Source organism: Poecilia latipinna, unplaced genomic scaffold (assembly GCF_001443285.1).
Source record: "Poecilia latipinna isolate Pla-1442-1.1 unplaced genomic scaffold, P_latipinna-1.0 Scaffold2281, whole genome shotgun sequence".
NCBI lineage: Eukaryota > Metazoa > Chordata > Actinopteri > Cyprinodontiformes > Poeciliidae > Poecilia > Poecilia latipinna.
This window is the reverse complement of record NW_015114897.1, coordinates 71557-93000: the sequence shown is the minus strand read 5'-3', so window position 1 is coordinate 93000 and position 21444 is coordinate 71557. Positions and strand designations below refer to the sequence as shown.

Sequence of the window (21444 nt, the reverse complement as noted above, 5' to 3'; positions counted from 1 at the left end):
GCACAAAATTATTTCTATATAATTCTTCCTCCAATCCTCCTGGCTCTTGTAGCATTTTTCAAATCTTTAGTAATTGGTTTGAATCACAGCAAGAGCTTTGTGGGCAATGTTGACCACAAGATGGGGAAAATGAAAGGGCAGAACCTAGAAACCTGGACTGACCAGTGGTTGGAAAATTGTATTCCAAAAACAAAATTGTATGTTGGCTTTTTCTCAACATACAGTAGCTTCTTTTTTACGATTAGCCTGATTTAAAAAGCATTTTTCAAAATTCAAAAATACTTTATTAATCCCAATGGGAAATTAAATGTAGCTCATTAATTTAGATTCTACAAAGATCTATTGAAGATGGTGATGGCTGTTGGCAGGAAAGATTTTCTCCAGCACTCTGTACTGCACTAAATCTGAAGAACTGAACCAGAACTGAACCAGCCTTCTTTATCAGGCTGTTGAGCCCAATTAAAATGGCTGAACCACAATGTTTTTAATTGAGAGTGGTAGACCTGTGACACCAAACCTCTCTGTAATTTGGGAATGCCTTTGGTGCAAATATGCGTTTCCTGTAAGAATATTACCTCTGATTTCAGTTTATTCATATGAGAACACTGTTGCATAGAAAAAGCTTCTGCAATTATAACGGAGGCTCAGATGTTTTCACCAAACATTTTCTGTTCAGTTTTTATTGAACACAAAAACAGCAAAAGCTGGATAAAAGCAACAGTCGTTTGAATTGTGATGCATTTGGTTTGAAGCAAAAATGTCTTAACTGTCAGCGCGAAGGCAGCAGATAAAACACCGATATCAAAACACGACAGGTTATAAAGATAGCCTTATAAAATGTATCTTATTAGCAGCCCACTTAACAAAGACAAAAGGAATGTTTATCATGTAAGTGCTTGTTTTCATTATTATTTTTTTTATTAAACTGCATTTGTTTAGTTGTGAATTTTAACTTAACTTAAAATAACTTTTACAAATTAATTTTAGTTTCAGCATATAACTAAAGTATGTGAAGTATATGCAACCCTGTCCGTGTCAGATGACACCTCGCTGTTTCTTAGACTCTGCATTGTGTTTTCTTTAAGGGTTTTTTTTTGTCGGAAGAAAACTTGAGGCAGGAATCGGACACACACGGCGGTTGAGATCGTGGTTCAGACTGTCTATTTGGACAGCGCAGCAGCTTCGTCTTCAGAATTCACAGCAAATACTGCGTGTCAACATAAGTCTCATTAATGCAGTTTTTTTTGTTTACAAATATAGCATATACTAAAAAATAGAAGAAAAAGACAAAATGATACCAAACTAACTACTTGGACATTAAAAGTAACATTTGGCTACAGTGAGGGGCTGGCAGTCAGTATTGCTTGTCTTCAGAATTCACAGCAAATACTGACCTTTGTACTGCCAACGCACAGTAACAGACACCAAGTATGGCGTTCTTCAACAGACACACTTTACCAACTTCCACAACCCAAAGAAAAAATCTAACATTTTGGTGACATGCACTGACATATTTAAAGCACTGTCCAACATATACTTTAGTTATACTTCAGTGGCTTGACTTGATTACCCTGTCTGGTAACACTTTATTTGAAGGGGGTTGAATAAGACTGTCATGACACTGTCATAAACATGACATAACACCTGTCATGAACATGAATAAGCCTTCATGAATATTTATGACTGTTGTCATAAAGCGTCATTCGGTAAATTATGACACTTTTAATACAAAGTTGACATTATTCAAAATGTCTTTATGACAACTTGACATTAACCAAGAAATCATTACTGTTCAAACTTTACCTTTAATAACATAAAGTTACCTAATTTTTAAAGTGAAATCAGTAATACTTTTATAACAAATTTATGTCAGATCATGATTTCTTGGTTAATGACAAGTTGTCATAACAAAGACATTTTGAATAATGTCAACTTTGTATTAAAAGTGTCATAATTTACCGAATGACGCTTTATGACAACAGTCATAAATATTCATGAAGGCTTATTCATGTGCATGACAGGTATGTCATATTTATAATGGTGTCATGACAGTCTTATTCACCCATCTTCAAATAAAGTGTTACCCAATATCTTTGTTTATGACCAATTTTTCAAATACTGTCAACTCTACAATGGTCTATTAAAGGCCTTTCTGCCAAACAGTGGTCTTCAGAAACACAATTTAACAGTAACAGAGCCAATGTGGGTCATTCTGAAATGGATAATGGTAGTTACTACCATCACAATCTTAAAATAATAAAAGTACTTGAGTGAATACTAGTACTTTTTTGGTGACAAGAAAGACTAAAACTAATAAGAAAACAAAATCATGGACAAAACACATACATTTCTGATCAGTGTGAGCGCAAACTGAACAGATAAGGCTCCAGGTTTAACTTAAGCCTGGCCGTTAGCCTGGTCTGGAGCAGGCTAGCTTCACAGAATAAATGACCATGGTAAGTTATGTGTTACCTCTTTTGTGAAACTGAATCAAGAGCTTTTGCAGCAGGGATGGTGTTGAAGGCCTCACATCTGCTGTGGTCACACAGAGAGGTGTGTCACTAGGTGGTGGTATAAGTCTGGTGCTGATGGTGGTGTTAGGATCCATAAAGAAGGCATCAAACTTATTGAGTGCATCTGTCAGTGAGGGGTCCCTTGGGCATTGTGCATCCCTGATGTTGTAGTCTGTTGTGTTCTTGATGCCCTTCCACATCCACCGGGAGTCGTTGGTGGTGAAGTGGCCTTGAATTTTCTGGGTGTATGTGGCTCTGGCCCTCCCTCACAATGCCTGCAGTCAGTTCTTTCCTAAAGCAGCGTCCCTAGCTTTCAGCAGAGCTCTCACCTCGGCATTCAGCCAGGGTTTCTGGTTTGGATAACGTACTGTCCAGTTGGTGGTGACATTAACAGCACACTTAGAGATGAAGCCTAGTACAGAGGAGGTGTATCCCTCCAGGTCCACCTCTCCCTCATATATAGTAAGTAGAAAGAGTCAGGCAGCCTCTAAATTGTCACGGGTTGCCATAGTTAAACACATTTGTCTTGCTGTTTTAACAACAGCTAACATATTGTTTAGTGTACTACAACTTTTTATCATGGCGTGATAAAATTAGTTAAGCTACGAAATTGACATTAGTGATCCATTAATGGCCTGTATGCATTCATACAGGTGAGTGGATAATGACAGGAGAAAATAGCCCAAACTTCAGTAGCAGATGTAATCACTTTCTAGAAATATTAAAGCAATTTTGTTCGCGGAGAGAGTATTAGCTCTCATTGAGATATGTGGAGTCCCTCTGAATAATATATCCATGTGAGCAAGGGCACCTTAATAGGGTTTTCTTTAAATGTAAGTTTTCATTTAAAAAATAGAGAAAATACTGAATTTTTATTGTGCTTGCAATGGACAAATAAAATACAATAATTTCTTCCAATTTTGATCATGATTAGCAGGCATCTCATTGTTTTGTGATGTGTGAGGCACACGTAGCTTCTCTGAAGCCTGTCACTATTCCTTGTAAAGAGCTGACTGCTGCAGTGGTTGCTAGCAGGATGCACAAGTTATTGAGGAAGGAGTTACAAATGGACCTGTCTAACCCTAACCCTGCAACCATGTCTTTTGGACAGACAGCCCTTCTGTTTTGAAGTACGGTAAAAATTATACTTCTAGATTCAAAATCTTTGTAGCAAACTGAGAGTCAGATATGTATAAACTGTGCAACGCATCTTAATGAATGTATGTAAATACTTCAAGAAACCATGCAGATTTAACCTGTAGGGGTGCAGAGGTTCAGACACTAAAAATCTGATGAATGGCTTTCTGGTCCAGATTTCTTGTGTGAACCCGAGAACAGATGGCTAAAAATCCCTGAGATCTTGAAAGACATTTCAAGATCCTGAGGTCGAAATAGTGGTGATGAATTTTACTCAAGATGGAAAAGATAGTCCAGTAGAGAGGCTTTTTAACTACTTTTCTTTATGACTTAGCCTTAAGAAGGCTGCTGGTGGCTTCTCAAGTGTAACACCTTGTTGCTGTTTTTGTCACATCGAAAGCTGTTAAGAGAAACCCTTTCTGAACTACATCTAAGTGCTGAGCACCTGGAGAAAGAACTAGTTGTCAAGAGGAAAGATGACAAGGCTCAGGTACCAAAGAGTCTTCTATGCTTAGAAGATATGGTTTAGATATGGTAATAACTAGAGGTATTTATTACAGTTTGAAATTAATATCTGTAACGTAGTCAGATGTGAAAAAAAAGTGATGTGCTGTGAATACTTTTCTGATGCACCATAGTGCAGAAGTTTATTGTTTTGGTGTAATGTAATTTTAAATGTCACAACTTTAGCAGAAAAGTGTATGTAGAAAATAATCCTTATCAAAAATAAAGGCTCAACATCATCACTGTCTCTGTACTAAATATATGTAGTAAATCTAATGACTGACATGAATTAATATGTCAGTAAGATAAGTTTATTGAATATGGATGTATATATACAGATGCATTAAGTAATTTAGAATTTGAAAAGTCCGTTCAGTAAATCAATTCACTTAAGTCATTACATATAAACTGGCCTTTTAACGACTTTATTCCTTTTGATTATTTTTCACTTAAAGTTAAAGCACTTTTAATCTGACAAATGAGCCTCATCAGAACATATTTAAATGTATTAAATATGAGTGTTTGAATTTACATTTCCAAGTGACTAGGACGTCATGTTAGAGGGAGGAGCCCTCTAACCCGTACCAAGATGGCGATGGTATTGCCGCATCGTTCGTATCAACAGCAGTAGTCAAGGCGACATCATCATGTACATCTTTGAATGCTTTTGGTTTTCCGTTTTCTGCTGAGAACAGATGCGGTGCTAAGTCAGGGTGACTCTCTCTTTTACGTTTATTTTCTCTCACTGAGTTATTTATTTTGATGAAAAATATTCCCTCCGTATGGCTGTGTTATTGTAAACTGCAGCATTTCAAGAGGACTGCGAGAAGCCTCGTTATTCTAATGGTAATTATATTTAGCACAAACAATGAGACGTAATCTGGCGTTACTGAAGGTAAGTGGAAGTAGGAGGACATATGATGTACATAATTTCCCAAACATCCAGAACAGCTTATAGAAATGAAATGTGTCCTGCATGCTAGGTTCATGGAAACAGGGAATAAGGATTGGAGAATAAGGGGATGAAGGAAAAATCCTAGTCAGAGGAGTGTGTGTAATATGTACATCTTTTAATTGAGAGGCTTTTGCAACCGAAGATGGGGTTGCCTGTCGATAAGCAGTGAAAAAAGTAATGTATAGACTCTAGGTATGTAAGATTAGGATGTTAGATTTTAGACGTGCTTCCACAACATACCTGTGTGAGGGAGCAAACATGTTGCTATGCAGGCCAACATGCACATGTTGTCTATATATATAAAATCACTTGCAAGACAGATACTTTATCTATCTATCTATCTATCTATCTATCTATCTATCTATCTATCTATCTATCTATCTATCTATCTATCTATCTATCTATCTATCTATCTATCTGTGGACATAATCTATGCTACAGCTATTGTTGGATGGGTATAAATATCTATGTGCTAAACTTTCTGTCTATCTGTATTCAGGCATGGAAAGATGAAGAAGGAAACTATTCAATTCAGAGAAATGATGAAGAAACAAATTCTTCAAAAATAGACAAATATGGGATATAGCAGAAAGTCACATATTGTTAATGAATTTTGAAGCATCTAATCAGTATTGATTCATCTTTCTGATAAACGATAGAACTACCCTGTGCTGGTGACAGAACATTGATTGACTGCATTGGACTAAGGGGACATCAGTGCTGTGATGAAAGAATACATCTCTCCAGTGCTGTTGTAAGTTATGAGAACACTTGATTGTGTGTGCTCAGAAGAATCAAGACCACTCTGCAAAGAGAAAAGTGATACATTTGAACATTATTTTTATATTAATCCACTGCTGCAGGACAACATGCCTTATATTCTTTGATTAAAACAAGACTGAAAATTTTGGTTCAGAGTTTTCACCATGCCTCGCAATCAAGCTTTTTCTGAACCAGAGTACTCTGTGGAGTATTCAGCAGACTGCTCTGTGACATTGCCCTCTGATCCGGGGCAGGCTGTTGGGCGAACACACGAGGTTACAGTTCGAAATTCTGGATCCTGCCTTTGCCTGCCACGGTTTATGCGCCTGACATTTGCACCAGAGTCGTTGGAGAATCTCTACCAGACCTACTTCAGAAGGCAGAGACATGAAACACTTTTGGTGCTGGTTGTGTTTGCTGCTCTTTTTGATAGTTACATCCTCATCATGTGTGCAGTGGTTTATACCTCTGAAAAACTTGCATCTGTTTCTGTGGCAACTGTGGGATTGGCAGGAGATATTCTTCTCTACCTGCTGTGCCGCTTTGGGTTGTTACCAGACCGGATCTCAAGACGTTTTGTGCCCTATTCCCTCTGGGTCCTTATCGCATTACAGATATTTTGCCACTTGGGTCTAAACTATGCTCGTTTCCACCAGGCTAGTGACACAGTGGGTTGGCAGGCCTTCTTCAGCTTTTCTTTTTTCCTTACTCTGCCTTTGAGACTAACACCCATTGTGCTCATCACTACTGTATCCTGTGGGGTTCACACCCTGGTTCTTGGAGTCACCATTGCTCAGCAGCAGCAGGAGAACATCCAGGGCTCAGCGCTCGCCAGACAGGTAACACTTGAGGGGGGAAGTTGGGTCAGTGAGATTGTCTCGCACTAGTGTTTCTCAATTGTGGCTCTTATGTTCTTATGTAATTGTTTTAGATGTGTCTCTGTTGTAGAACAATTGACTCAAATGATTGCATGACCTCCTCTCCATGCACTTGATTGCATGCAGAGGGAACACCTAAAACATGCAAGGCAGTTGTCCTCGAGGACGGGAATTGAGAAATACTGTCGTAAGCTAACCTGGGTTAATAAATGTTCTTCAGTGATAGACAGGAATTAACTTTTGGACGGAAATAACTACAGTGTTCTTCTGTAATTTCTGTGAGTGTACTTAAAATGTGGAGCTTATAATTTGTGACGACTAGATTTAGTTACATGTTTGTGACAGACAAACATGGCCTACACCAGCTTTTCCATGCATTGTTGTGGGGATGCTGGTGCCTATTTCCAGAAGCTCTGTCCAGTTTGAGTAACCAGATTCAAAAGTGGCAGAAGTATCCCAAGACATAGTCCTTAGTTGAGGTCAGAAATGGGCCATGGTCATAAACAATAGGTCAAGGCAAGGCAAGAAGAAACCCTAGACAGGCTCTCAGGCATTATACAATCTAGCAGAAAATGTCTGGCTGGAAAGAACATATTTAGGTGGAGACATGGGAGAGAGGCAGCAGGCAATAATCAGACACAGGTACACATGATGAGAGTAATAGTGGAAAATAAGTGCGTAGGGTTGTCATCTTTCAGAAATAAAAATAAGGAACATTTGCCACAGTTTCTTGGGGGCCAGAGCTATTCAACTCTAACTCGGTGGAGTTCCCAGTGCTGTGGTATGCTTTATTTTATGTCTGTGTTTTTTCTAAAGGAGTGATCAAGAAACTAATTAGTCATACACAGAGGTGAGGAGTGAACCAACACTGTCTTGGCTCACAGTGTAAGTTGTAGTAGTAACTGGATTCGCCTGGGTTTCTGAAACTGAAATAACCCCTTTGAAATAAACTGGAACAAAAAATATATAAATGTGTGGTCTAACAATGGGAAAAGCCAGGTAGTAAATCTGGAAACAAGTTGGTAAAGTTGGGAATTGATCCCGAGGCAACCCAAGGTATTTCTTAAATCTCAAATGATTTGTTTTAGTGTGAATCACTATTTGGTCACTAAGATTAGAGAGAAACAGTATTTGTTTTAACATTTCATTTAGACATTTTCAAGAGTAAAGTGTGATCTGTGAATTTTCCACTCAGCTGTCCACGCCTTAATTAAACATAGCTAAATCTTAAACTTATTTATGAACTTTATACCATTACAGTTTAACCATTGAAAGTATTGCCATTAAACACTGTTTAAAGAAGAAACAACACTTGTCCACTGGTGTCAACTGTGGCAAGAAGTCTCTGGCAAAAACTTGCTGATAGTTTCAAAAATGTGGACATAATGTTTCCTTATTTATTTGTAGGCAACTACGTATGTATGTCCAATTAATTAGAAAAAAATCCCCAAAATAAGCAACCAATTCTTGTTTTTTTTTGTTTTTAAATACTCCACTATGGAAATTTAAGAATAAATAAAATCCTTGAAAGCAGATATTAAATGATATTCATGATCACGGTGATTGCATGTACATCTCTGCTGTTTGTCCCCATCAATTTTTGAAAATGCATTTATTTATTTTTTGTAATCTGCCCAGGATTAAAACTGTTATAGACAGATTTAACACAGATTATAGCATTAATACCCCGTTCACTAGTTAGTTAACTATCTTGTAACATGAGATTGGAGGGAGCCTCGCCACATTGACTGACATACTGTACTTCTCTATCTCATATGGGTCCCTCCTGAAAGCAACAGTTTTGTTTATGCGCATTGGTTGAGTGTCCAGATATTTTCTTTTTTGTTGGTCTCGAAGCCATGGGTCTGCTACGCATTGCGCAAACAAATGGTCTTGGTATATACTAAGACAGTGTGGATCACTTCTGGTTCAGACTTGTGGGAACTATGTATAGGGCTTCTTGTAGTCAAATAGTTCATAAATAGATGTATATTCTCATCTCATCCTGAGTTCTAATTTTGAATCTCTCTTCATGTTTGTTTTCAAGCTACTGGCCAACATTGTGATCTATATTTGTGCCATCACCGTGGGTGTCACATCGTACTACATGGCTGACCGGAAGCATCGAAAGGCTTTTCTGGAAGCAAGACAGTCACTGGAGGTTAAACTTAACCTAGAAGAGCAAAGCCAGCAACAGGTAAGAAGACCTATAGACACCTTGCATGCTATCATTTACCTCTGGAAATTTTGCATATGGGCACAACACTGGAGGGAAAAAAGACTGTTGTTTTACATGCCATCCATAGCCAGGCTGCTGTGGTACAATAATTTTGTTAGCAAAATGAAACTGAAGATGTTGGTATTATTAATTCAGTGCAACACCACAGCAATGGGAAAAATAACTCGGAAAAACTTTTGAAGAATGATTCAAAACCACTCGTATTTTTGTTGTTCTCTGTGTTGGCTACAATACACACAGACTTGTTGCCATAGCAACTGATTGACAACAACGCCACTAATGTATCAAGATTCAATGCCAAAAAAAACTGTCATGATTTGCGGTTGGTGATGGTGAGGATGAACGCAACAAGCCCAGGTTGACATAATTAGAAGATGATAGGTTTAATGATGAATCTGAGAAACAAAATCCAAACACTGGCAACACAGGGAAACTGGAGCCTTAGGCACACAGACAGGAACGACAGCGTTGACACGGCAATATCTGACATTAGACAAGGACCCGACAAGAGACAGAGACAACAGGTGGACTTAAATACACTGGAGGTAATCTGGAGGTAATCAGGGAAACTAGACACAGCTGGGAAACAATCAAGGGGAGAACAGGACAACACAGAGACTCACTGGACAAGGAAACCAAAAATAAACACAGAAAACTCAAATCCTCACAGACTTAAACATTTCCTACACAAAGAACAGAACATTCAGTATTATGTTTTTAGGCTTGATGTTTATTTTGCAATCATTAATAAGTAATCTTTGTGATAGATTATTTATTATCTAGTTAGCTGCTATTAGCTAGTCTAACTAGATGATTAGCTCATTTAAACACCTGCTCTGCTGATGATCTGTCAGAGTTTGTGTGTAGGTCGCCTTTTTTTGTTTAAACACACAGAATTTCACCTCACATCTACATGCTACAGTTGTCCACTACTTCCCTCTCCCTTGCTATTTTTTCTTCATTAAAACTTTTTCCTGACCTTGTTATCTTGTTATCATAGTGTTGACAATTAGTGTAGACATTTAAGTGTAAGCACTGCTTACACTTAAGATTTAGCAAGTTTTATTGAAAACTTAGCAGCTAAATCCAATGCTAGTCATTGTTAGCAAGCAGCTTTTTGCCCTCTAAGAGGGAGTGGGGGCAGGATCTTGTGCACGTGACCTCATTCTGCAAGGGCTCTATCGTAAATATTTTACTGTAATAAGTGGGACAGTCAAATCAAAATCAAATCAAGTTGTATTTGTATAGCACATTTCAGCAACAAAGCGCTTTATGTCATCCATCCATCCATTTTCTAAGACCCTTGTCCCTAGTGGGATCAGGGGGGTGCTGGTGCCTATCTCCAGCTAACATTCCGGGCCCATCCTGAAAGAAACTATTTTGAGAGACGGGGTACACCCTGGACAGGTCGCCAGTCTGTCGTAGGGCAACCCAGAGACAGCCAGCACAAATAACCATGCACACAGACACACACCTAGGGAGAATTTGGAGAGACCAATTAACATGACAGTCATGGTTTTGGACTGTGGGATGAAGCCGGAGTACCTGGAGAGAACCCACCATGCACAGGGAGAACATGCAAACTCCATGCAGAAAGACCCGGACTGGGAATCGAACCCAGAACCTTCTTGCTGCAAGGAAACAGCTCTACCAACTGCACCAATGTGCAGCCCGTTTTATGTCATAAAAACACAAAAATACAAAGTCATAGAAACACACAGTCAACAACTGAAACACTACATGCAGATCAGAAACCAGAAGACTTGAGGGGTCTGGAAGGTTGATACAACATCAGCATGTCTTTAATGTATTGTGGTGCTAAGCCGTTCAGTGATTTATAAACCAACAGTATCTCAAAGTATGTTCTCTGAGGTCCAGGCAGCCAGTGTATTGACTTTAGACCTTGGGTGATGTGCTCTATCTTTCTGGTTTTAGTAGAATATGAACAGCAGCGTTCTGGATCAGATTGAGCTGGAGGATTGATTTTTTAGTCAGACCTGTGAAGACGCTGTTGCAGTAATCAATGCGACTAAAGAAACACATGGATGAGTTTCTCTAGATCTCACTGAGACATCAGTCCTCTAATCCTGGAGATGTTCTTCAGGTGGTAGAAGGCCGACTTTGTGACTGTCTTAATGTGGCTCTGAAGGTTCAGGTCAGAGTCCATCACTACTCCCAGGTTTCGGGCCTGATCACTGGTTTCTAGCTGTAATAACTGAAGTTGTGTGTTGACTCTACATCGTTTCTCTTTAGGTCCAAAGATAATAACCTCCTTAATAATAACCAGTTTTGTTTCTGTTCAGCTGGAGAATGTTATGGCAGATCCACACATTTATCTGTTCTAAGCATCTGTTCAGTGATTGGATGGGTTCAGAGTCACCTGGTGACATCGTAATGCAAAGCTGTATATCATCTGTGTAGTTATGGTAACAAATCCTATTTGCTGTTATAACCTGAGCTAGTGGGAGCATATACATATTGAATTAGAATGGTCCTAGGATTGAACCTTGGAGTACCCCACATCTGACTTCTGTCCGCTTCAATGAGAAGTTTCCTATTGAAACAAAGAAAAATCCCAGTTCTTTATGTAAGATTTGAACCAGTTGCATACTGGACCAGAGAGTCCTACTCAAGTCTTAAGAGCCTGTCAAGTGCTGCAAATAAAGCTCAACCATCATTAAGGTTTTTGTTTTATGATTTCAGCAAAGAACAGTTCCCTTGCATGTTTTAGTGTTGAGTGATAGCTATGCAGTCTTTCTTTATAGATCTCATAATAAACGTGAAGTTGAGTTTTACACCATTTATGTTCGGTCTTACGGCAAAGTTGTCTTCCAGATCTAATTGTTTGTGCATTTCTCCATGGAAACTTGTTCCTACCAGACACAACCTTCATTTCAATGGGAGCAGTGAAATAAATGGTACCTGAAATTTTAGAATGTAAATTATCTACCAACTCATCTACATGGTTACAGCTTAAAGGCGAGGAAGAAGAGTAGATTTGATTAAATGTTTCTGCTGTGTTGTCTGTGAAAGAGTGTTTTATGATAGTAGCTGATTGGCTAAGGATTGNTTTGAAATAAACTGGAACAAAAAATATATAAATGTGTGGTCTAACAATGGGAAAAGCCAGGTAGTAAATCTGGAAACAAGTTGGTAAAGTTGGGAATTGATCCCGAGGCAACCCAAGGTATTTCTTAAATCTCAAATGATTTGTTTTAGTGTGAATCACTATTTGGTCACTAAGATTAGAGAGAAACAGTATTTGTTTTAACATTTCATTTAGACATTTTCAAGAGTAAAGTGTGATCTGTGAATTTTCCACTCAGCTGTCCACGCCTTAATTAAACATAGCTAAATCTTAAACTTATTTATGAACTTTATACCATTACAGTTTAACCATTGAAAGTATTGCCATTAAACACTGTTTAAAGAAGAAACAACACTTGTCCACTGGTGTCAACTGTGGCAAGAAGTCTCTGGCAAAAACTTGCTGATAGTTTCAAAAATGTGGACATAATGTTTCCTTATTTATTTGTAGGCAACTACGTATGTATGTCCAATTAATTAGAAAAAAATCCCCAAAATAAGCAACCAATTCTTGTTTTTTTTTGTTTTTAAATACTCCACTATGGAAATTTAAGAATAAATAAAATCCTTGAAAGCAGATATTAAATGATATTCATGATCACGGTGATTGCATGTACATCTCTGCTGTTTGTCCCCATCAATTTTTGAAAATGCATTTATTTATTTTTTGTAATCTGCCCAGGATTAAAACTGTTATAGACAGATTTAACACAGATTATAGCATTAATACCCCGTTCACTAGTTAGTTAACTATCTTGTAACATGAGATTGGAGGGAGCCTCGCCACATTGACTGACATACTGTACTTCTCTATCTCATATGGGTCCCTCCTGAAAGCAACAGTTTTGTTTATGCGCATTGGTTGAGTGTCCAGATATTTTCTTTTTTGTTGGTCTCGAAGCCATGGGTCTGCTACGCATTGCGCAAACAAATGGTCTTGGTATATACTAAGACAGTGTGGATCACTTCTGGTTCAGACTTGTGGGAACTATGTATAGGGCTTCTTGTAGTCAAATAGTTCATAAATAGATGTATATCCTCATCTCATCCTGAGTTCTAATTTTGAATCTCTCTTCATGTTTGTTTTCAAGCTACTGGCCAACATTGTGATCTATATTTGTGCCATCACCGTGGGTGTCACATCGTACTACATGGCTGACCGGAAGCATCGAAAGGCTTTTCTGGAAGCAAGACAGTCACTGGAGGTTAAACTTAACCTAGAAGAGCAAAGCCAGCAACAGGTAAGAAGACCTATAGACACCTTGCATGCTATCATTTACCTCTGGAAATTTTGCATATGGGCACAACACTGGAGGGAAAAAAGACTGTTGTTTTACATGCCATCCATAGCCAGGCTGCTGTGGTACAATAATTTTGTTAGCAAAATGAAACTGAAGATGTTGGTATTATTAATTCAGTGCAACACCACAGCAATGGGAAAAATAACTCGGAAAAACTTTTGAAGAATGATTCAAAACCACTCGTATTTTTGTTGTTCTCTGTGTTGGCTACAATACACACAGACTTGTTGCCATAGCAACTGATTGACAACAACGCCACTAATGTATCAAGATTCAATGCCAAAAAAAACTGTCATGATTTGCGGTTGGTGATGGTGAGGATGAACGCAACAAGCCCAGGTTGACATAATTAGAAGATGATAGGTTTAATGATGAATCTGAGAAACAAAATCCAAACACTGGCAACACAGGGAAACTGGAGCCTTAGGCACACAGACAGGAACGACAGCGTTGACACGGCAATATCTGACATTAGACAAGGACCCGACAAGAGACAGAGACAACAGGTGGACTTAAATACACTGGAGGTAATCTGGAGGTAATCAGGGAAACTAGACACAGCTGGGAAACAATCAAGGGGAGAACAGGACAACACAGAGACTCACTGGACAAGGAAACCAAAAATAAACACAGAAAACTCAAATCCTCACAGACTTAAACATTTCCTACACAAAGAACAGAACATTCAGTATTATGTTTTTAGGCTTGATGTTTATTTTGCAATCATTAATAAGTAATCTTTGTGATAGATTATTTATTATCTAGTTAGCTGCTATTAGCTAGTCTAACTAGATGATTAGCTCATTTAAACACCTGCTCTGCTGATGATCTGTCAGAGTTTGTGTGTAGGTCGCCTTTTTTTGTTTAAACACACAGAATTTCACCTCACATCTACATGCTACAGTTGTCCACTACTTCCCTCTCCCTTGCTATTTTTTCTTCATTAAAACTTTTTCCTGACCTTGTTATCTTGTTATCATAGTGTTGACAATTAGTGTAGACATTTAAGTGTAAGCACTGCTTACACTTAAGATTTAGCAAGTTTTATTGAAAACTTAGCAGCTAAATCCAATGCTAGTCATTGTTAGCAAGCAGCTTTTTGCCCTCTAAGAGGGAGTGGGGGCAGGATCTTGTGCACGTGACCTCATTCTGCAAGGGCTCTATCGTAAATATTTTACTGTAATAAGTGGGACAGTCAAATCAAAATCAAATCAAGTTGTATTTGTATAGCACATTTCAGCAACAAAGCGCTTTATGTCATCCATCCATCCATTTTCTAAGACCCTTGTCCCTAGTGGGATCAGGGGGGTGCTGGTGCCTATCTCCAGCTAACATTCCGGGCCCATCCTGAAAGAAACTATTTTGAGAGACGGGGTACACCCTGGACAGGTCGCCAGTCTGTCGTAGGGCAACACAGAGACAGACAGGACAAATAACCATGCACACAGACACACACCTAGGGAGAATTTGGAGAGACCAATTAACATGACAGTCATGGTTTTGGACTGTGGGATGAAGCCGGAGTACCTGGAGAGAACCCACCATGCACAGGGAGAACATGCAAACTCCATGCAGAAAGACCCGGACTGGGAATCGAACCCAGAACCTTCTTGCTGCAAGGAAACAGCTCTACCAACTGCACCAATGTGCAGCCCGTTTTATGTCATAAAAACACAAAAATACAAAGTCATAGAAACACACAGTCAACAACTGAAACACTACATGCAGATCAGAAACCAGAAGACTTGAGGGGTCTGGAAGGTTGATACAACATCAGCATGTCTTTAATGTATTGTGGTGCTAAGCCGTTCAGTGATTTATAAACCAACAGTATCTCAAAGTATGTTCTCTGAGGTCCAGGCAGCCAGTGTATTGACTTTAGACCTTGGGTGATGTGCTCTATCTTTCTGGTTTTAGTAGAATATGAACAGCAGCGTTCTGGATCAGATTGAGCTGGAGGATTGATTTTTTAGTCAGACCTGTGAAGACGCTGTTGCAGTAATCAATGCGACTAAAGAAACACATGGATGAGTTTCTCTAGATCTCACTGAGACATCAGTCCTCTAATCCTGGAGATGTTCTTCAGGTGGTAGAAGGCCGACTTTGTGACTGTCTTAATGTGGCTCTGAAGGTTCAGGTCAGAGTCCATCACTACTCCCAGGTTTCGGGCCTGATCACTGGTTTCTAGCTGTAATAACTGAAGTTGTGTGTTGACTCTACATCGTTTCTCTTTAGGTCCAAAGATAATAACCTCCTTAATAATAACCAGTTTTGTTTCTGTTCAGCTGGAGAATGTTATGGCAGATCCACACATTTATCTGTTCTAAGCATCTGTTCAGTGATTGGATGGGTTCAGAGTCACCTGGTGACATCGTAATGCAAAGCTGTATATCATCTGTGTAGTTATGGTAACAAATCCTATTTGCTGTTATAACCTGAGCTAGTGGGAGCATATACATATTGAATTAGAATGGTCCTAGGATTGAACCTTGGAGTACCCCACATCTGACTTCTGTCCGCTTCAATGAGAAGTTTCCTATTGAAACAAAGAAAAATCCCAGTTCTTTATGTAAGATTTGAACCAGTTGCATACTGGACCAGAGAGTCCTACTCAAGTCTTAAGAGCCTGTCAAGTGCTGCAAATAAAGCTCAACCATCATTAAGGTTTTTGTTTTATGATTTCAGCAAAGAACAGTTCCCTTGCATGTTTTAGTGTTGAGTGATAGCTATGCAGTCTTTCTTTATAGATCTCATAATAAACGTGAAGTTGAGTTTTACACCATTTATGTTCGGTCTTACGGCAAAGTTGTCTTCCAGATCTAATTGTTTGTGCATTTCTCCATGGAAACTTGTTCCTACCAGACACAACCTTCATTTCAATGGGAGCAGTGAAATAAATGGTACCTGAAATTTTAGAATGTAAATTATCTACCAACTCATCTACATGGTTACAGCTTAAAGGCGAGGAAGAAGAGTAGATTTGATTAAATGTTTCTGCTGTGTTGTCTGTGAAAGAGTGTTTTATGATAGTAGCTGATTGGCTAAGGATTGATGCAGCGTCAGCAGTGAAACGGGCGCTGTACCGTTCTGTCTTGGTGAAGAGAGAGCTGAGCCAAAAAACGAAGCTCTCGATTTACCGGTCGATCTACGTTCCCACCCTCATCTATGGTCATGAGCTTTGGGTCATGACCGAAAGATCGAGATCACGGATAAAAGCTGCCGAACTGGGTTTCCTCCGCAGGGTGGCTGAGATCTCCCTCAGAGATAGGTTGAGAAGCTCGGTCATCCGGTAGGGACTCAGAGTAGAGCCGCTGCTCCTCCACGTCAAGAGCATGTGGTCAGGATGCCTCCTGGACGCCTCCCTGGTGAGGTGTTCCGGGCACGTCCCACCGGGAGGAGGCCCCGAGGAAGACCCAGGACACGCTGTCTCTCGGCTGGCCTGGGAACGCCTTGGGGTTCCCCCGGAGGAGCTGTAAGAAGTGGCTGGGGAAAGGGAAGTCTGGGCCTCCCTTCTGAAGCTGCTGCCCCCCGCCACCCGACCCCGGATAAGTGGAAGAAAATGGATGGATAGATGGATGGATGGATGATTGGCTAAGAGAGTGAACAGAAATTGCACTGTCAAAGATAACAGTGTCATCTTTGTCAGACAGGACGACAATCAGTTACAGATATTGGAAATATTCAAACCCTTACTGATATCCAGGTCCAGTGTGTGACCTCAATTGTGTGTTTATTTAACAAGCTGATTTAGACCAAAATTTTCAAGTATGTCACACAGCTTTGTTGGCCCTCTGTCTTCAGGCTTGTCAACATGAATGTTGAAATCTCCCACAATTGTTAAACAGTCACTATCAATGCATATAAAAGATAAAAGCTCATTAAAGTCAATGAAGAAGTTTTACACATGTTGAGCTTTTGTACAAAGTTAGCGTCAGAGTTTGTGTATGGGTTTTTACCTCAATTCTCAGATATTTGAAAGAGTTAAAATGGCCTATTCTAGAGGAAGACGGGTGCAAAGCTACTGTCTGAAATCTCCGACCTCTGATACACAGAGTGGTGGATGCTCTGGGTAATCAGAGCCAGTTGGTTTTGATGGAGTAAAGTCTCCTTTGTGAGCACTAAGAAAAGAAGTAGCTTTGATAACTTGTTGATTCAATCCATCCATGAATTTGAGAAACTCAGGTCCAGAAGAAGACATTTCTTCAGAAGTGGACTGTCAGAAAGTAAAGAGCTTATAAACTGGGAGCATGATTACTGGACGGAGCACTAGTGGCTGATTGGGAAGAGGCTGCAGCTGAGGGTAGAGACCAGACAGGGAGAGTGAGGGAGTGGGGGTACTGACACAGGAGGAGAAAACATTAACTAGGAAACAAGCAAAACATAAATCTAACTGTAGTAAAATATAAACTAAATACAAAGATTAAACTACACACACAGAACTAAACCTATGTTCAATCTAAAGACAGAAACTAGGGCTGAGGATAAAAATAAAGAAACTTGAAAATCTAATCAACCCTGGATCCTGGAAGATAGTTGTTTTCAAGTTTATTGTGCTTTTTACACATTATAAATACATTATAGAGTATGTAGAGAATAAAGAGAAAGCATGGAATGTCAAAGTAAATCAAAGTATGTGTTCAGTCACAAGTATGGTTCATGTCTATGATTTATTGTCATGTGCTCTACAGGAACGTCTCCTGCTCTCCATTCTTCCCAAGCATATAGCTGATGAGATGCTTCAGGATATGAAGAAGGAGCCCAGTCAAAAAGAGATGCAACAGTTCAACACCATGTACATGTACAGGCATGAAAATGTCAGGTAACTTGGCTGTATGTTGCGGTAAGTCTGTCTAAAGCAGTACTTCTCAAATAGTGGGGTGCGCCCCCTGGGGCAGCGGGCTGGGGGGCTGAGCATCATGACTATGGGCGTCAGAAGCAGGACTTTATAGTTGTCCTCTTTTCTCATGCTTGACTGATAAACAAACCTCCAGTCACTAGGTGGCAGCAGTGTTCAAATCAATCAACAGGCTCCCTGTTCAAGCCAGTAGAAGAGGTAGTCTATACTGAAATACTGGTGCAGAGCTGTGGATAGAAGCACAGATGTTTTGAAACACATCCACCACCATAGAGAAGAGATGGAGAAGTTTGTGACAGTGAAAAGAAAAATCATGGCAGAGGGTAGTAAAGCAAGCATGATGGAGTTTTAGGGCCAGACTAATATATTTTTTTAACTACAAGAATAAAGTCATAATATTACGAGAACAGATATACTACAAAGTCGTCACAGTCAAAAGATGGAAATTTTTTTTAATTTTAATTAAAAAAAAGTTTGATAGTTATCAAGATCTGACGTGACCAGCTCAGCAAGTCTGGTTCTTTGAAATAAAAAGTTGTTTAAACAATCGTTTCAAAGTCCTGTGGCTGATGATTTTATTCTGGTGTTTTAAAAGATGAAGTATTTCCTTATTTGTAAAACCAATACCAACTATAACTTCACAAGACCCTCAGTAGTCCTCATTTTATCACAAATGTGGTATAGAATTCTAAGAAAATTACAACTATATTGTATTATTACAAGTTTTGTGTTATATTTCAAACAAGCAAAAAAACAATCTCTTAGTCTGGCTACATCTTCGTAAGCAAGTAACTGTAGCTCTCAGAAATATGAAGCCTATTTACTGTGAATGTAAAATGTTATGCACATTTCATCTCCTCTGACAAACTGGAATATAAGTAATATAATTGCAAATTTTGCACAAAAAATGTTTTAAAAACTATATACCTTTTGAAAAACAAACTGAAGAAGTTGGAAATTATTTTTTACAAACTTTTTACAAAGTTTCTCTGTTAGACTAAAAATGTACCTCTCAGGGAATCATTTGCTCTTTTTTCTGTTGAGAATCTCACAGACTGAGCAGTTTTGATTCAATGTTACTGACTTAGTTAATAAACTAAACTTGGAAATTGTTTGGAAACTTAAAACAATAAAATGACATACTACTGCTCATTTTAGCTGTTTTGATATTCTGGTCATAGAATGGTGGAGCTAGTTAACACACATAAATTAATCAAATTCAGTTACTCGATATCTATAAGTTGAAGCCCAAAGAAAAAAGTTGGCTCCATTTTTTCTCAACAATTATTTTATGAATGCTCATTTAGTCATAGATGTGGTCTTGCCCGTCTTCTTTACTGTCTTTTTCTCATGTACCCATGGCAGCTTGACATCATGAATGCCTGTAACACTGTGGTACATCCTGCCAGCCAGGGGTGACTCTTCTACCATCTCCCAGTTGGCAGAGCTTAATAGAGTACAATATGAAACTCATAGCATTTTGGGGAAGTGAAATGGTAAAGTTGAAGCCCTTGTTTGCACATAATATACTCTGTTTATTTTTTAAAAATCAAGCATTAATTTTCTTCCTAGAGGAAAAGGGAAAAAAACCCTCAATTGGTAAAAAGCTATTTGCAGTAGCGATAATAAATGGAATCTGGTAATCATGTTCTTCTGACTGGCAGTACTTCCAGTGTCTTGCTAGACGCTATTAGGGTTTACTATCTATAAAACCAAGGGCAGCTGATAAAGTAATGAAAAGTCAAAATTTTGTGAACCTTTCTCAGCATGTATTCAGTACCAACCATGTGTCCTGCAATACAAAATTGCTAATGTGTAGCTATTATGTTAATATTTTAACAACTACTGCAGTTCCCTTGATGAAATAGACCTACTGCACATATTGACTTGTGTCAGTTCAATGATTCAACCTTTAATTTAAGTATACAAATTGCAATTTATTTTTAAACTTTGCTATTATTTCCACATTCATGCAACAGACCTAGGGTAGTAATTAGTTTCAGTTGCTTTTTCATGAGTAAATTATTTAGAGGCATAAACATTCTTCTATTGAGAGATATTGCCTATAAATCTTGTGCACTTAATCATAGTATGGAGCTAAAACAGTCTCAATATTCACATGCAACAAGGCAGCCTTTTGCGGCTGGAGTTTACAGTGAGGAAGACTACTTGAGGCAGAGTCAGGTGGAAACAGCAGTGGGTTTATTCTTCTCACAGCATCAACAAAACATTTCACAGGTGAAACTGCAGGCTAAAATAGTCTCAGCTGTGACGGACCAAACCACTTCCAATTCACAGGGGGATCTCAATTCACCAATCTCCATCTATTTAAATAAAATACCTTTTACTAAACACAAACATTTCCATTTACTTTATATAAATATTTTATGTTTTATCTTACACCAAATGAAGCCACCACAGAAACCCATATATGACCCCCCCTTTTCCCCCCACTTTTCAATGGCCTCTCCCGGAACCTGTAAATGGTGTCTGGACCCCTGGGGTAGTATTTGTCCAAACACCCTGGAGAGGACACAGAAAAGACAGGCGAGTCACTTAATATCAGCACTCCACACCTAACAGATTATGCACAAACATTTGCTCAGTTTTACCCACCAGTAGCTCATTGCTCTGAGTAACAATTATCCTCCCTCCACAGGCAACCAGCTCACTTCTCAATGAGGAGCAGCTGTGCAGAGCCCAGAACAAAAGGCTACATGCTAATTACTAAAATACTCCATAAATACAATTAAAACTTCTCGTGTGCAAATTGTTATGTGCAAATTTCTACTTGAAGTGCAGTGCTAAATAAACTGCTTGTTAATAAAGTGCAAAAAGTGCTTTTAAAGTGCTATACAGTGACTTAAGTAAAATAGTCCCAGTATTGAAGCTCTCTTCATTACATCACAAATGCACAAAACAAGTCACAAATGTGCAGAATGATCCACACATGCAGAGGATGATTCATGCACTTTTTTCCCACTTTGGGTAACTTTTGTATAAGCCAGTCACATTAACCCATTCCAAAAGCTCTGTATCTGACTGGTTGCTGAACATTCCCTGTTTAAAAAAAGACATTTGTGGATTGAGCCACTTGGAAGAATCTCAAAATTCACACACAAAGCCCACAGGCCAGAATTAGTATTTATATCAAGATCCAGGGGTGCTGCCAGGAATCGTGGGCCCCCCTGACAAAAAAATTTGTTTACCCCC

At 38.9% G+C, this 21444-nt stretch overlaps 1 protein-coding gene across 3 annotated transcripts in view; it reads left to right on the top strand.

Annotated features, from left to right (window-relative positions):
* Positions 1-4728: 4728 nt before the first annotated feature.
* The window catches only part of adcy3a (adenylate cyclase 3a), a 63966-nt gene continuing 47250 nt past the window's right edge, over positions 4729-21444 (top strand). The window contains exons 1-3 of one of the 3 annotated variants that reach the window (XM_015018480.1): positions 4729-6710; positions 8797-8946; positions 18065-18195. In XM_015018480.1, coding sequence (XP_014873966.1) covers positions 6036-6710; positions 8797-8946; positions 18065-18195 — 956 coding nt within the window. In that variant the 5' untranslated portion in view covers positions 4729-6035. Of the gene's footprint in view, positions 6711-8796; positions 8947-13135; positions 13317-18064; positions 18196-21444 lie in introns of those variants that run through there. The other 2 variants (XM_015018479.1, XM_015018478.1) reach the window with 2 other exon arrangements.